This window comes from Danio aesculapii, chromosome 2, assembly GCF_903798145.1.
Source record: "Danio aesculapii chromosome 2, fDanAes4.1, whole genome shotgun sequence".
Lineage (NCBI taxonomy): Eukaryota > Metazoa > Chordata > Actinopteri > Cypriniformes > Danionidae > Danio > Danio aesculapii.
Window position 1 is genome coordinate 19982019 of NC_079436.1, and position 15909 is coordinate 19997927.

At 42.7% G+C, this 15909-nt stretch overlaps 1 protein-coding gene across 1 annotated transcript in view; it reads right to left on the reverse strand.

Moving 5' to 3' along the window:
• Positions 1-15909, reverse strand: part of atr (ATR serine/threonine kinase) — a 71560-nt gene that overhangs the window by 16577 nt on the left and 39074 nt on the right. Inside the window, exons 28-34 of the mRNA XM_056474359.1 lie at positions 15190-15362; positions 14143-14307; positions 11331-11422; positions 9719-9810; positions 9457-9634; positions 8821-9009; positions 6688-6847 (exon numbers count right to left, since the gene is read on the reverse strand). Coding sequence (XP_056330334.1) covers positions 6688-6847; positions 8821-9009; positions 9457-9634; positions 9719-9810; positions 11331-11422; positions 14143-14307; positions 15190-15362 — 1049 coding nt within the window. The remainder of the gene's footprint in view (positions 1-6687; positions 6848-8820; positions 9010-9456; positions 9635-9718; positions 9811-11330; positions 11423-14142; positions 14308-15189; positions 15363-15909) is intronic.

Genomic DNA, 15909 nt, shown 5'->3' on the forward strand with positions numbered 1-15909 from the left:
TTGGTTGCCAGTTCATTTTAAAACACAGTTTAAGATTCTTTTATTTGTTTTTAATCTCTAAATGGTCTTGCCCCACCTTATATATCTGAGCTGATACACCCCTTTAAGCCCACTCGTTCCCACAGGTCAGTTGATCAGGGTTGTTGTTGGATTGATATGGTTGCAGTCAGAAGTTAACAAGAATTATTTATATTATTTAGTAAATTTCCCATTTATTGTTTTTTATTAATGTCTACTGCTACCGTAACGTAAACCCAACCATCACAGTAATGTAAAAACAGTACTTGTACAGAGTATTACTTTTGCTATCTATTAAATTATCCAATAAATCGCATATTTTAACGCTTCCTGACCCCAACCATCATAGTACTGTAAAAATATTAATTATTGTTATACAGCGTCATTATAAATGCTGCTATATTGATGTGCATATCGCACTTCCGACTGGCCATGTATTCAATCTAGACTTTACCGTTGATCAGCTTCTCTAGATTGTGCCAAAAAGAAAGCGTAAGCTTAGAGAGGATTGTGCTTTCGATGTGGTGGCTCCCAGACTTTGTAATTATTTGCCGCTGCCCATTAGACAGGCCTCTTCAACGTTCTCATTTAAATCAGCTCATAAACCTCATTTGTTTTTGTTGCCATGTGACACCTAATCTTAATACCTGGTTATTTTAATTAATGTGCCTTTTAGGTAGTCTAGCCATATTTTATCTTGTATTTTATAGACTAGTATGCTTATTTTGTTGTATATTTTCTGTACAGCACTTTGGCTGAATTCTGTGTTCGTAAAGTGCTCTATAAATGAAGTTTGACTTGACTTGACCATATGTCTAAAATTCAAGTGCTTTAAACTACTTTCAAGAAGTGTGGGTACGCTGCTTTTAACTAGATTTCATTGAAGGAAAAGAGATCCTGTCAAACATCACATTTGATATAAGTAACGCTAGGTTACTTGCGTAACCCCGGTTCTCTGAGAACAGAGCGAGGTATCTCACTATGGGAAACGCCTCAGGCGTGACAGACTGTGGAAGCACCAATTACACCACGTCCGTCCGAGGACGGACAAATCACAGCTCGCGATTAGGAGCCCACCCTCTCCTTTATAATCCGCTGTGATTCCCCGAATCGGCATTCGAAGCACGCTCTTCCCGAGTGTAATGCGTGAAGGGAAGTCTGGTGAGATACCTCGCTCTGTTCTCAGAGAACCGGGGTTACGCAAGTAACCTAGCGTTCTCTTTCAAACATTCGCTCGGTATCTCACTATGGGAATGATATATACCACTCCCGTAACGCATGCTTTCCGAAGCCCCGGACAGAATCGGTAGAAAGACAACCTTTCAAGCTTATAAGGGACACACATTAAGAACCGCGTGAGCCAATGAAGGCGCGGTGACGTCAAGGCGGTAAAACCTGATAAATGTATGCGGGGAAGACCAACTTGCCGCTTTACAAATATCTCTTACCGAAATCCCTCTGAACAAAGCCCATGAGGTAGCGATACCTCTTGAAGAATGAGCTCTTAAACCCTCTGGGGAACGAAGACCCCTAGATGTATAGGCCAGTTCGATCGCCTCCACTATCCAGTGCGAGAGCCGTTGAGATGAAACAGCCTCACCCTTACGGCGAGTGGCCCATGACACAAATAACTGATCGCTTCTCCTAAACGATCGCGTCCTGTTCACGTAGAGGCGTAACGCCCGTACGGGACACAAAGTGTGTAACTTACTCTCCTCCGCTGACAAATGCGGAGGGGAGTGAAAGGCATGCAACTCAATAGCAGAACAGTTATAAGCAGAATCACTGACCTTGGGAACGAATGCCGGGTTTGGTAGCAGTTTAACCCTGTCATCATCCCGGCTAAAATCCATGCACGCTTGATGCACCGACAAAGCATGCAGCTCGCCCACTCGCTTAGCTGAGACTAGAGCGAGTAGTAAGGCCGTCTTCAGTGATATGAGCTTAATAGGAATATCCTCCAGAGGTTCGAAAGGGGCTCGAGTTAAAGCGTCCAGAACGAGAGACAGATCCCATGACGGGACCAGCCGTTTCACCGCTGGTCTCACGCGCTTCACTCCTTTCATAAACGGCATATAAGGGGGTGCCGTCCCACTGAAACCCCTTCGAACCCTACATGGCAAGCGGAAATAGCGGCCAGGTAAACTTTAATGGTAGAGAACGCTCTCCCATTATCCAGTAAGCTTTGCAAAAAGCAGAGAATATCTCTCACCGAGCACTGGAAGGGGATAAGCCCTTCACTAGTGCACCAGTCCTCAAACACACGCCATTTCAGGTCGTACAGTGAGCGCGTTGAAGGAGCCCTAGCGCTCTGGATAGTGCTTATGACCTCCCGTGGAAGCCCGAGAGCATTTAGATTTAACCCTTCACAGGCCAGACCCAAAGGTTGATTTGTTCTGGGTGAGGGTGAAATATCTGTGCCCCCGCTTGTGACAGCAGGTCCCGTCGCAGCGGGAGCGGCCAGGGCTCTCCTTGCAGAAGTTCGGCGATCTCTGCCAACCACAGCCTGCCCGGCCAACGGGGGGCTATTAGAAGGAGAGACAACCCGCTTTCTCTTACTCTGTCCAGGGTGGGAGAAATTAGACTTAACGGTGGGAATGCATACAGCAGCACGTTTGGCCACGGGTGCGCCAGCGCATCCACACCCAACGGCGCATCCTCGTCCTCGAGAGAGAAATACAGCGGACATTTTGCGTTTGCCCGCGAGGCGAAGAGATCTACGGCAGCCTTGCCGTACATCTCCCAAATTTGATTCACCACCTGCGGGTGGAGAACCCATTCTCCGTACGTCGGGTTGCCCCTCGACAGAAGATCCGCCCCCACATTTCTGACTCCCGGGACGTGCGTCGCGCGCAGTGAGCTCAAGTGAGCGGCGCTCCAGACAATCAGCTTGCGCGCTAGATTGTGCAGCTGCAACGATCGCGTTCCCCCTTGGCGGTTGATGTACGCCACCACCGTTGTGTTGTCCGTCCTGACTAAAACATGAAAACCCTTCAAGAATGGTAGAAAATGTTTTAAAGCCAGAAAAACTGCCATCAGCTCCAGCATGTTTATGTGAAGCTCGCGCAGTCGGTGTGTCCAACGACCGTTCACCGATCTGCCCTGAAATACGGCTCCCCATCCCGTTAGGGATGCGTCCGTAGTGACGACTTTTCTCAGAGACACGCTCCCCAGCGGAGCCCCTGATCGGAATATGCAGGGGTTTTTCCAGTGGTGGAGAGCCATCACACACTCCGTGGATACCCGTACCCTGCGCGCGAGGTGCCTGCGCGGGCACAGGCGCCTCGCGGAAATCCAACGCTGAAAATCTCTCATCTTTAATAAACCCAGTGGGATCACAGACAGAGATGAAGCCATCATGCCCATCAGACGGAGACAGGTTCTGAACGAGACCAGGTTTCCTTTGCGAAAATGGGTCAGGCATAGACCGAACGCCGTAATCCTTCTCTCCGAAAGCATGGCGCGGTAAGTTACCGAGTCTAGGCGCAGGCCCAGATACTCTATCTCCTGGGACGGAATCAGCTGGCTTTTGGCGTTGTTGATTCTGAATCCCAGCCTTGTGAGATGAGACGAAAGAGTCTCTGCATCCCGCTCCGCGCGCTCGCGTGTGCGGGCGCATATCAGGTAATCGTCCAGATAAGCGGATATGCGCAGACCCTTGTGTCTCAGCGGAGACAGCGCTGCTTCCATGCATCTGCTGAACACCCGCGGAGCTAGACTGAGCCCGAATGGAAGAGTAACAAATTCGAACACTTCGTTCTGAAAGGAAAACCTGAGATATTTCCTGTGTGCTGGATAGATGCTTATATGAAAGTAAGCATCCTTGAGATCGATCGAGGCGAACCAATCGCCCCGGCGGATCGAACGAGTGAGAGCTCCTACTGTGAGCATCTTGAATTTGTACTTCCTCAAGTGCTTGTTTAAAGCACGCAGGTCCAGTATTGGGCGCAGACTCCCATCTTTCTTTGGGATTAGAAAGTAACGTGAGTAAAAACCCGTCTGAGTTTCCTCCACTGGAACTCGTCTTATAGCTCCCTTCCCCATGAGGGAGGATATCTCTGCCTCCAGCACCTGAGCCGAATCCTCGTTTGCCACAGATGCTATAACCCCGTTGAAAGGAGGGGGTTTTCCAGCAAACTGAAGCCTGTAACCCCTGGTTACGGTTGCGAGGACCCACGGGTGCGGAGAACACTCTATCCAGGCCTCCGGGTGAAGAGACAGAGGCTGCTGCCGAACCGGCCCCACTGATGGAGTGCTGGCGCCCTCTTGTGGCCAGAGAGAAATTTGGCCAGAATCTGTTTGGCTCAGAGACTGGCCCGTCTCTCGGCTTTGAGCTTTCGCTTTTCTCTGTGTCTTTATTTTGTTTTTGGCTTTCTGCGCCCTCGGCATTGAGCCTGGATGCGACAGGGCATTTTTTATTTGCCATGAACACAGGGAATGAAGTGCTTTGTGACAACGCACTTGCGAACGTGTGCCTGAACTCGGCAGACCGCATGGTGGCCGAATGCTCTGCACATGAACTTGTGGAACTGCCGTCGGCAATCCACGGAACATTGTGTGTTGAGGGGAAGCTGAACTGGCCTGAACACAACTCTGAACCATTTCTCCGCCCAAATTCCACCTCCTCAGCATTTTTGCGGGTGGGGAAACAACCGTGGCGGACTGTGGAGAAGACATCGCAGAAAACCCTAGGTGCTGCCCGTCTCTCCTCTCCAAACATAGCGTCCTAGGAGTCCCTCTTCTTTTTGGCGGAGGGGTTAGCGGATCTGGACTTTGCAGCCGCTGCCGCGAATGACTGCTTTCCCCATGGCTTAGCGTTTGGAGCAGCGGGGAGGCGAGCCGTCTGCTCTGTGCTGTGGGGTTTAGGCGGTCTGGACGCACTGACAAATTTTCTGCCCTGCGTCGGAGGAGTGGGCCGAGTAGCAGGAACAGGAGGACGTGATGTCCTTTTACGAGGCAAGCAGAGGTCAAGTCTCCTCGTCCTTCTTTTTAAGGTCGCATCTCTGCCTCATCGACGCGACCGACTGACCGAATAACCCACTCGAGTCTACGGGAGCGTCGAGATAATCCAATTTTTCCCTGTCCCCGATACTCGAGAGATTCAGCCACAGCGATCGCTCGCCCGCAACGGCGAGAGCCATGGTACGGCCGGAGCTTTGCACCGCCCCGCGTGAGGCGCGCAGATTGAGGTCTGTAATGTTGCAGATCTCTTCCCAGACTGCCGGGTTTGGATTGCCGGCGTCCAGCTGCGTGCCAAGCTCCTCCAATAATTCGGCTTGATAGGCCGTCAGCAATGAAGTGACGTTCAAAGCCCTCACTGTTAGCGCCGAAGATTTATATACCTTCTGATACATGGAAGCAGTGAAGCGTTCCATTTTACCAGGGAGGGACGGTGTGGCCGATGAAACAGCAGCCCGCCTGTTTGGATGCAGGTGAAGAGCCACCGTCTGCTCGACCACTGGAGGGTTAGAGAGCCCTAGTCCCTCCATCTCGCTCACGTCGAGTGACGAGTAACCCTTGACGGGCACGCGGTTGGTAAAGGGTTTATCCCATGACCGCTTCATCTCCGTGATGCAATCTGGGAGAGCGGGAAGTAGTTGTTTTGCTGGGGGAGCGCGGGGAGCGAGCCTTTTCCCGTCATACACATCCCGTTTAACTCCTGGATGACCAGGAGTCACAGGCCACGCCACGCCGAGCTTGGCGGCAGCACGTTTGCAAACCTCTGTGAGGTCGCAATCCACCACGGTCGACGCCACCTCACCGCTTTGCGCGCTAGTCGGCCTGGATGTGTGGGAAGAAGGGCGGATGACATCCTCCTCCTCATCGTCCGGCTCATCTCGGAGGAGACGGGCTAGTGTCTCATCATCCTCCTCCTCATCCCCTTCCATCTCATCCCCGCCCGCCAGTAGCTGCTGGTCGAACAGCGGCTCATACACGGGGGATTCTACCTCCATGATGTCCCCCCACGAAGCAAGATCCCGCGGAGGAGAGGATTTGGCGTCATTAGCTGACGACGGAGCGGCAGAGAGGACCGGATCATCCTTGGAAGATGCCGCCACTCGAAGCCTTCTCTCCAAAATCCTCATCGGCATTGCCTGGCAGTGCACGCAGCTTTCGGTGTTCGCCAACGAGGCCTGGGCATGCTTCGCACCCATACATGCGATGCACATCGGATGTGAATCCCTGCCCGAGATCATAAATCCGCACGCTGACGGACAGGAGCGCGAAGAGGCCTCCTTCCCCTTCTCCACCGTGACTTTAGACATGGTGAGTCAAAGTCAAAGTTAGCTCGCCTTAACGCGTTAGCTATATCAGTTGCTGCTAGTAAAAGCAGTAAAAAATACTCCGTAACGAGCAAAGAACCCACGACAGATTCAGATGACTGAGCTGCGTTCGGCAACGTTAGCCTTGACGGTACGTTTGTGAACAGAGCAGCGCAGCCTGGGTGCTTAAGGAAAGTCTTCACGAGGAAGAGTGCTAGAATGCCGATTCGGGGAATCACAGCGGATTATAAAGGAGAGGGTGGGCTCCTAATCGCGAGCTGTGATTTGTCCGTCCTCGGACGGACGTGGTGTAATTGGTGCTTCCACAGTCTGTCACGCCTGAGGCGTTTCCCATAGTGAGATACCGAGCGAATGTTTGAAAGAGAACACATTTTAGCTGTTGAACCTTTGACCAGAGCCATTTGGCTTTCTCGATGAAGAGCTCAGAGAGGTGGGAGTTCTCTGCATTGAGCAGGGCGTTGAAGGCCGTCTGGTGATGTCCAGCTCTTCTGGCCACTCGAGCGCTTTGAAGCCAGCACTCACCAACCTGCTCCTCACACGAAGACCTGCACCACAGTAACAAAAGCTCTATCAAATTTTGAAACTTGTCACTTACATACGACGAGTCATTTATTTTTACTGACGTTCAGTGAAAGTGAATAGGGACTATGGCTGTCATGCAAGACATTAAACAATTAGCAAGGAACAAATCAAAAAATTTTTCTTTCTAAAGACCTTCCAATGGTAATATCGGAATATTTTTCCATATCTTTTGATTGTCAGTGGCTTTAAGGTTTAAAGTGACAGACCATTGAAAGATATGGAAAAAAATATATATTTTTTTAAAAGTTTTTTTTCTTACAGACAAATGAAGCGCATGTTAGTTCATTAAAAAACAGACCGAACAAATTGAGTAAACATATCTAACTGCAGTTGTATTATTGTTATTATTATTATATATATCGAAAGTCAGTTTTATTTAAGGAATTAAAGCAATAGTGTGTATAGTACACACATCTTAAACCAGCAAGAAAATGCTGTATAAATGTAGGAAATACTGAGGTAAAAGATGTGACGTCCCATTTTGGTGTCTGCATCAAATTAGTAAAACAGAATTGATTTTATATACAGTACACAGAAAGCATATTCAATACAAGTAAAGTGTCTTCGTAAATGTTTAAATAACTTTTGAAAATAAACAGTCAAAAAGTGAATAATGCTCCATTATCATTCAGTGTAGCGGATATATTTATGTAAAAATTAAACAGCATACTTAATGTGAACCAAGTTATCATACTAGTAGGTACAAATGGGACCATAAAACTGCACGTTTTTTTACCGCGGCTCCTTATTTCGTTCTGCAGTCAGCCGCAGCATGCTGTCAAACTCGTCTTGGAATTTAAATAAATGTGTTGTGCTTCACAGAACATCCACTCAAAGAATCAAAGAACATTTAACTGGGCTCTGTGAAAAGTTTTGTATGTAGGCCTACAGTCAAAAATGTAATATTAGAGCCATGGCTGTGGCGCGTCGGCAATACGGTGACTAAAATGAAACTATTTCTCTTATCCGAAAACAATAAACACAACTATGCAAGGCGCAGCATTGTATTAGATTTTAGCAAATATGAACAAAACATGGAGAAAACACCTCCACCTTCCACCAAGAAACAGTCACCCATGGACATCAAGTCCTCCACCTTCAAGCTGAAAGGACAGAGAATGAAGCTCGACTGCCCCCTACTGACAATTTTTTCCTGAGTCAGAGAAATTCCCCGAGTACTGCGGCTAACCACAGTTAGTCATGGTATTCTGTTCCCTGAGACGCGCATTTCTAAAGGCCCCTTCGGTATTACTGTACGGTATATTTAAAATGATTAAAGTCTTACTGACAAATGGATAAAACAAAGTGGTCTAAATGAGTGGCAAAGTATTATGTTTTAATTTTCAATTAATAAATAATCTGAGACTGCACAGTGTGTTAGCAGTATATAAACTACTCTTACACCAACTAAATAAATGAAATTAAACTACTATAAATAGGGCACATGCTAATGTTTAGGAAAAGTCTTTATTCTTTTAATGTTTGAAAAACCATTTCCACCTTTAACTTCAGTTCATGCACATTAAAGGAACCCTAAATGAAAATTACCACACCATTTACTCTCCCTAAATGTGGTTTTAAACCTTTTTTGTTCCACAGACGAAAGAAACTCAAATACTGTAGGTTTTGAACATGTTGATGATGACACTGTGTCTTTAATGCAAACCCAACCACTTTATATAGCGTCCATGTAAAACATTATGTTTGGACATACTAATCAGAATGTTATACTCTCAATTAAAGCAAAAGGTGTCCATGTAAACACTGTCCACCATTTTTAGCGTTTGCTGAACTGTCTGTAAATTGAAAGTTATTTCTGAATCTGTTATAGTTTGTGATTGTAATTGTAAAAAAGTGTGATCATTATTGGGATTTCAGTGATATATATATATTGCACTGAAATAGTTCACTGAACCGAATTAACACATGCTCATACCCTTTGCTGAGGCTGAGAAGAGCTCTCCGCAGAGCCAGGACAGGTTCTTTGGCTCTGAATGAGTTTTGGGTCATGAGCAGGTGGGCGTCCCAGTTGAGTTTGGGCTCAGGTTTCTTCGATCTACCAGCTTCTGAGCTTTCCTTCTGCAGCTCCGTGAAAACATGCTCCAACTCAGACAGCATGTGCAGCCTGAGACACAACAGCACATTTCAGCATGTTACATTTCAGGTTTGAATTTGGATTTTGACTTGAAATATTTGTTATCATTATATATGTGTTTATGTATGTATGTGTGTATATATATAAATGTTTCTTGTAGTCAATTTCTGTTTGTTTTGACTTGTGAATTTTTCTAATTTACATTCTTATTGGTTAATTGGGGTGATCATTGTCTGTAGGTGTCTAGAGTTCAACTATATCTTGAGTTCTCTTGTGTTTCCTGTGTGACCTGATGAAACGTTGTCCAATTAACTTTGTCTTTTGAGAGCAGTGTGCCCATTTGTTTTGACTTTTTCTATTGTGCTCGGCTTGATCGAGCACCTGCCTTTAAGGTATTCCTAGATGTGCGCACACTGATGTTTTTCTTTCTACATTTCAGGTGTAAACATTTTCAAGAATGGTGAATCCTTAGATTACCTGACTATGTACTCATATCCTCTCTGATAGGTGCCACACTCAAAACTGGCAGCTGATAAAGGGATGACTTGTTCTTTCCTGGCTATTTTCAGCTTTTCATAGAATGCTTCTGAATCTTGCTTCTTGGCAGCCAGCAACATTTGGCCAAGCCTGACACCCCATTTGCTGGACTTACAGTCTAGAAAACAGAAATGACAAATATTGAGGAAAAAATACAAACAAAAACATATATTCCTGTTTTTTTTAATCCATAAAACTTTACCAGAAGCAAGATAGTCTTCAACTAGATCCCATTTTGACAGCTTCCATGCAGCCTCAACTCGATAGGCATTCAGATCAGACTTCCATCGAGGCCTTGCAAGCGAATTAAAGGGATAGTTCACCCAAAAATTAAAATGTACTCATTACTTACTCACCCCCTTTCTTTCTTCTGTTGAGCACAAAAGAAGATCATTTGAAAATGTTGGAAATGTTGGAAACCTGTAACCCTTGACTTCTATAGTAGGAAAAACAAATACTATACAAGTCAATGGTTACAGATTTCAAGCTCTCTTCAAAATATCTTCATTTGTGTTCAACAGAAGAAAAAAAGTTAAACAGGTTTGGAACAACTGAAGGGTGAGAAAATGATGAGAGGATTTTCATTTTTGGGTGAACTAACTCTTTAAAGTTGTGGAAAAACACAAATCTTAAAGTTGGGTAAGAAAACAGGGTTACTGAGGATATACAGTCATGAAACATCAAAAAAATCTGTAGATGTTTTTTTTTTTCGTTTGCCTGAAGAAAAGATCTCTATAGACTTAAAATGTCTGCAGAGATTTCCTCCAAATAACAAAATAAACATACAGCTAAAATGACAGCATTGAGAAAACAGTAGTAAAGAAAGAATTTGATTTTAGGGATGTTGTTAATGATTCTACAAGCTCTAAAATGCGGTACTCCAGTCAAATAAAATTCACATCACTTTTGCTTACATGACCCTTTATAGGATAAATAAGGGATTTATAGGATAAATAAGGGATTGTCAAAATCTTAACATCTTAAAAATTTTTCAAAACCCTAACATCTTAAACATCTTAAATGTTGTGTGCACTTTTCTGCAGTGCTGCCATTTTCATTTTAGGTGTCCTCACTCAGCAGGGAATTAATAAATAAAACTACACTATCTGCTGTAATTGATCTTACAGAAATTGACCTTATTATTCAACCAAATAATATAATAAAAAATATTGTCAATATTGGCATTCATGTAATGATAAAACACTACGCTTAAAAAATATTGTGATACTACTGTATAGTGTGTCGATGTTTAACCCTTCCCCTATTTTATACAATAGACTGCTTTTAAGCAAGCAGCTTTACAGTGTTTAACATGTATAATAATAACAAAAAACTATTAAACTATAACCCTATACTACAATAAAGCATCTCTTCAATGTTTATATTTTTACTCATGGTCATCTAAACCGACAGAATAATAAAGAGAGAAAATGAAGAGGGCTTCCATGTCAAAAAAGCAGAGCCTTAGAGCCACAGAGAGAGTTTTGTAACAGAGAAGCAATCCCAGGCCAGGTCAATTTTGTCATCTTTGCAGAAATGTGACAAAGATTGTACAAAGTAAGATTTATTTTTAACAATATTGTAAAGTTGAAGAGCACATAGTGGGCACAGGACAGTCATTGCTTTTGATAAATTGATGACTTTTTATTCCACACAACAATTTAAAAAAAAATAATATTTATTTATTCACTTGAGTTAGCATCTTTTAAAAGCACAAACTTTGCCTGACAATATCAGCTTAGTGTGAATGGAAAATTATTATTTTTTTAATGTACTGACATTCATGTGGATATAGTTTACATAGGTACACTTACCTGCTTGCCAGAACTCCATTGACCTGAGTTATTACTGTGGACAGCTGACCAAGGCCCAACATAGAGTTCATGACTCCATGATAATGGACAAGCTGCATTCAGACAAAAGAAAGTGAGAGTAAGAACTTCTAAAGTATAGTGTGATCTATGAGACCATCTACTTTTTTTTTTAAGAAAGCACACCTAAACAAGGTATTACTTCACTGCGCTGTACAAAAACACAGATTACAATGAAAAGTGGCCACCCATATCCTTATTGTTCATATGCTTTCCTGCTAGCTCATGAGCAGCATTACACTGGATTTATTCAACAGTAACTCTCGCAAAAGTAATGAAGAACATAAAGAACATAACGATTTACTCTTAGCTGCTGACCAAGGGTGAATCTCGCTATTAGTTCTACTCGATCTTAGTGCGGCATTTGACACCATTGACCATGGTATCCTTATTAATCGCTTAAAGTCTACAGGTGTCCAGGGACATGCCCTACAATGGTTTAAGTCATACTTATCTGACCGTTACCAGTTTGTGAATATTAATGGACAGCCTTCACAAATCAGCCCAATAAAATACGGGGTGCCTCAAGGATCAGTTTTAGGCCCTTTGCTGTTTACAATATACATGCTACCCCTGGGAGACATTATTAGAAGACATGGGATCAGCTTTCACTGCTATGCAGATGATACTCAATTATATATTTCAACTAAACCTCACCAGACGTCTAATCTGTCCAAGCTAACTGAGTGTATTAAAGATGTTAAAGACTGGATGACCAACAATTATCTTCTCTTAAACTCAGACAAAACAGAATTATTACTTATTGGGCCTAAATCCTGTACACAGCAGATCTCACAACTCGACCTACAATTAGAGAGATACAAAGTTAGCGTTAGCTCTACTATAAAAGATCTGGGTGTCATATTAGACAGCAATTTAACTTTTAAAAATCATATATCCCATGTCACAAAAACTGCTTTCTTTCATCTGAGAAATATCGCTAAGTTACGAAGTATGCTATCCATCTCAGATGCAGGAAAGCTAGTCCATGCTTTTATGACTTCTAGGCTGGACTACTGTAATGCACTGTTTGCTGGCTGCCCAGCATCCTCTATTAACAAACTTCAATTAGTACAAAATGCAGCTGCCAGAGTTCTAACCAGGTCTAGAAAATTTAATAACATCACCCCAATTTTATCCTCCTTACACTGGCTGCCTGTTAAGTTTCGTATTGAATTTAAAATATTGCTTCTTACATATAAAGCTTTAAATAATCTAGCTCCTGTTTATCTAACCAATCTTCTGTCTCGCTACAATCCAACTCGCTCTTTAGGGTCTCAAAACTCAGGGCTTCTGGTAGTACCTAGAATAGCAAAGTCAAGTAAAGGAGGTCGAGCCTTCTCATTTATAGCTCCTAAACTCTGGAATAGCCTTCCTGATAACGTCCGAGGCTCAGACACACTCTCCCAATTCTGTTCAGTAAAGCATACACTTAGTGCACCACTTAGGGGGCTTCCACGCAGGTTATGCATCTTGCTGATATACACTGTGAACATCAGCTATGCTAATTATTCTCCATTTCCACCTGGGGATACTCTTCCCGAGGCCCTCAGACTATGCAGAGTCACTGATTCGATCCAAGACCAACGACGAGATGATCCCAAGGTTTCCATATCCTGGACCTGGCCGAATCCTGAGCAGCTACTGTGATGGTCATGGAGGAGTGGAGAACATGAGACTGATTCCTGTGACGCTCCAGAGACAGACGAGTCTTCGCTGAGGCCAGCTTCCAGCCTCCGCCACTGAGACTGCAGCTCTGCACAAGACGTTTGGCCAGCGGAGAAATTAAAATGGTCGTGCCCAACTGAGTCTGGTTTCTCTCAAGGTTTTTTTCTTCACTTCCGCCTTTAGTGAAGTTTTTTTTCCCTCTCCGCTGTCGCCACTGGCTTGCATGGTTCGGGATCTGTAGAGCTGCGCATCTTTGGATTTGCTCTTCAATATTTGGACTCTCAGTAGTGATTATTAAACCACACTGAACTGAGCTAAACTGAACTGAACTTAAACACTACAAACTGAACTACACTGTTCCTATTTACTGTGACCTTTTATGTGAAGCTGCTTTGACACAATCTACATTGTATAAGCGCCATACAAATAAAGGTGAATTGAATTGAATTGAATTGAATAATTTAAAAAATCTGAAAGTTAAGTCTTAAAAAAATCTGGTCACAAGAGGTGCATCTGAACACATTTAAATCAGGAATTTGTTCTTTAAATGTGGATTACAATGAAGACTATGCACTGATATATATATATATATATTTTTTTTTTAAAGATTTATTTTTGGCCTTTTTGACTTTATTAGATAGGACAGTATTTAGGCTATTGCACCGACTATGCAGTGCTATTTTACATCTGATTATTCAATTACTATACCCGAATACTGTTAGACGTCCCCATAAAACCATAAAGCCCTGTTTATTTCAGTTTTATCTTTGCCCTATTTTATCTAAGATTGTAAGCTGCTTATTACATTTAATGCAGATTCATTCCAATCAGTATAAATTGATAAATTCTTTCAAAAAAAAGAGCTATGCACGTAATCTGGTGAAACTGTATTCATATTGTAACATATAGCAGTATAGATATAGCAGAAAACCTAAATATCTCAATGCCAGATTTTTCTAATATCATGCAGCCTTAAATATTATCATACTTGAAAGTGCACTTGTAGTTTACAGGTAACCGTGAGATTTTTTTTGTTTTGCCACCCAAAACACACACCAAGCTGAATTTGGCAGATGTTGATGCTGACCTGGTCTGGCTCGAGTTGGATGGCTCTGTCATAGCAGGCGGTGGATTCACGCAGCAGCCCGATGCTCTCATGCTCCAAGATCTGCTCTCTCAACGACGGCTCCTCTTTCCTCAGAGCATTGACACCCCTCACTCCATCTGGCTCATGCATGGCCGCATACAAAGTCTAAAAGAGGGCCAGTAAAACAGACAGGTCATAAAAAAAGCTTAAAGAAACACTCAACTTGTTTGGGAAATAGGCTCATTTTACAAGTCACCTAGAGTTAAAGGCAATATCATTGCGCCTGCTGCAGTCATGCTAAGACAGTTAAGTTCCTTGATTGTTACAAGTACGAGAGTATAGTCCCTAGCCATATCAACCTTAAAAATTTTCCAACAGTCTTAGTACATGATGTAACTACTGGAGAGTCAAGCAAAAAGGGAAATTTAAAAATAACCATTTTTGAGCAAGATGCTAATGGTCTAATCTGATTCAATTATTTATGCTAAGCTAAGCTAAGCTAAAAAGGCTCTCGTCAAAGCCAGAGATTGGCTGAATGGAGAGAGTTTTGATTTTATTGGGATTTCAGCTTGTCTGGCTATTTTATATCCAATTTAATTTTTTTAAGATTTACATTTTAATAAAAATGATATTTTAAAGGATTCACGTTTACAAACAATTCCTTTAAAAACTCTCTAGATAAAAATCGTTGTCTGACAACATTAAAATAGGGCATTTCAAAAGTATGTGTTTGACAAATGGGTTGCTATTACAATATTGGCATTTTGGTTCAAACTTCTGCAATGATTAGATGTCTTTGAGAGAGTCCTGTGTGTCCAATACAGTATCTTCAATGAATCTCTTCATGCCTTGAGTTAAACAAATAAGATTTTTGTCCTTCGGCTGAATGGATTAAAAAAATGGGAAAACTCAGTAAGTAAAACTCAGTTTAACTCTAGGGGACTTAAAAAAATGGGACTATATTGATCAAAATAAGAGCTATATGATTTTTAGACAAGTAATAAAATAAATATCAAAAGAAATAAAGTGCATGCACAGTGGTAAGACCTGTAGGAAAGAGAGATGGTCCTGAATGTTCTGCTTCTTCTCCCGGATAAAGGACTCAAAGTGCATGACGGCACGAGTGTAAGCTCTAGAGCGGAAGGAGGCCTTGGCCAGCACATCCTGAGGAATACTGTTGAGGAAAGCTACTACACTTTGATACTCGCTGCTCTCTGGGCCTAAGAGGAAGCAGAAAGAGTCAGACTTACATGCAGCAAAGAAGATATTGACTCATACAAAAGTTATTATAGGATGTAATATAGACTTTAAAACATACAAAAGGCATTCATCTAATGAATTTTCCTGGGTTTCTTGGCTTCTCAATCATCAAAAAGAAACTAAATAAATATACACTATTATTTAGTATGTTTTTTGTCCTTTTTGGAAGAAATTAATGTTTTTATTTAAAAAAAAAAATCAAATCAAATTAGTATTGAAGATGTGCATCGTACAACAAAACTATATTTCAAAATACATGCTGCTCTGCTGCTCATACCTTCTAGTCAAAATATTCTGCAGGGGGGAAATGCATTCCTCCTCCTTGTATTGCCTGTTTAAATGGTGCTATTTGGTCTATGTTCAGAATACAAAAAACTGCCACAAAAAAGATACATTACAGTTTTCACAAATATATTAAATCAGCACAAATGTCTTTCACACTGCAGTAATAAAATTGTTCCACAAGGATTAAGGTATAATTATTTATGTAGGTGACCATTAACCTAT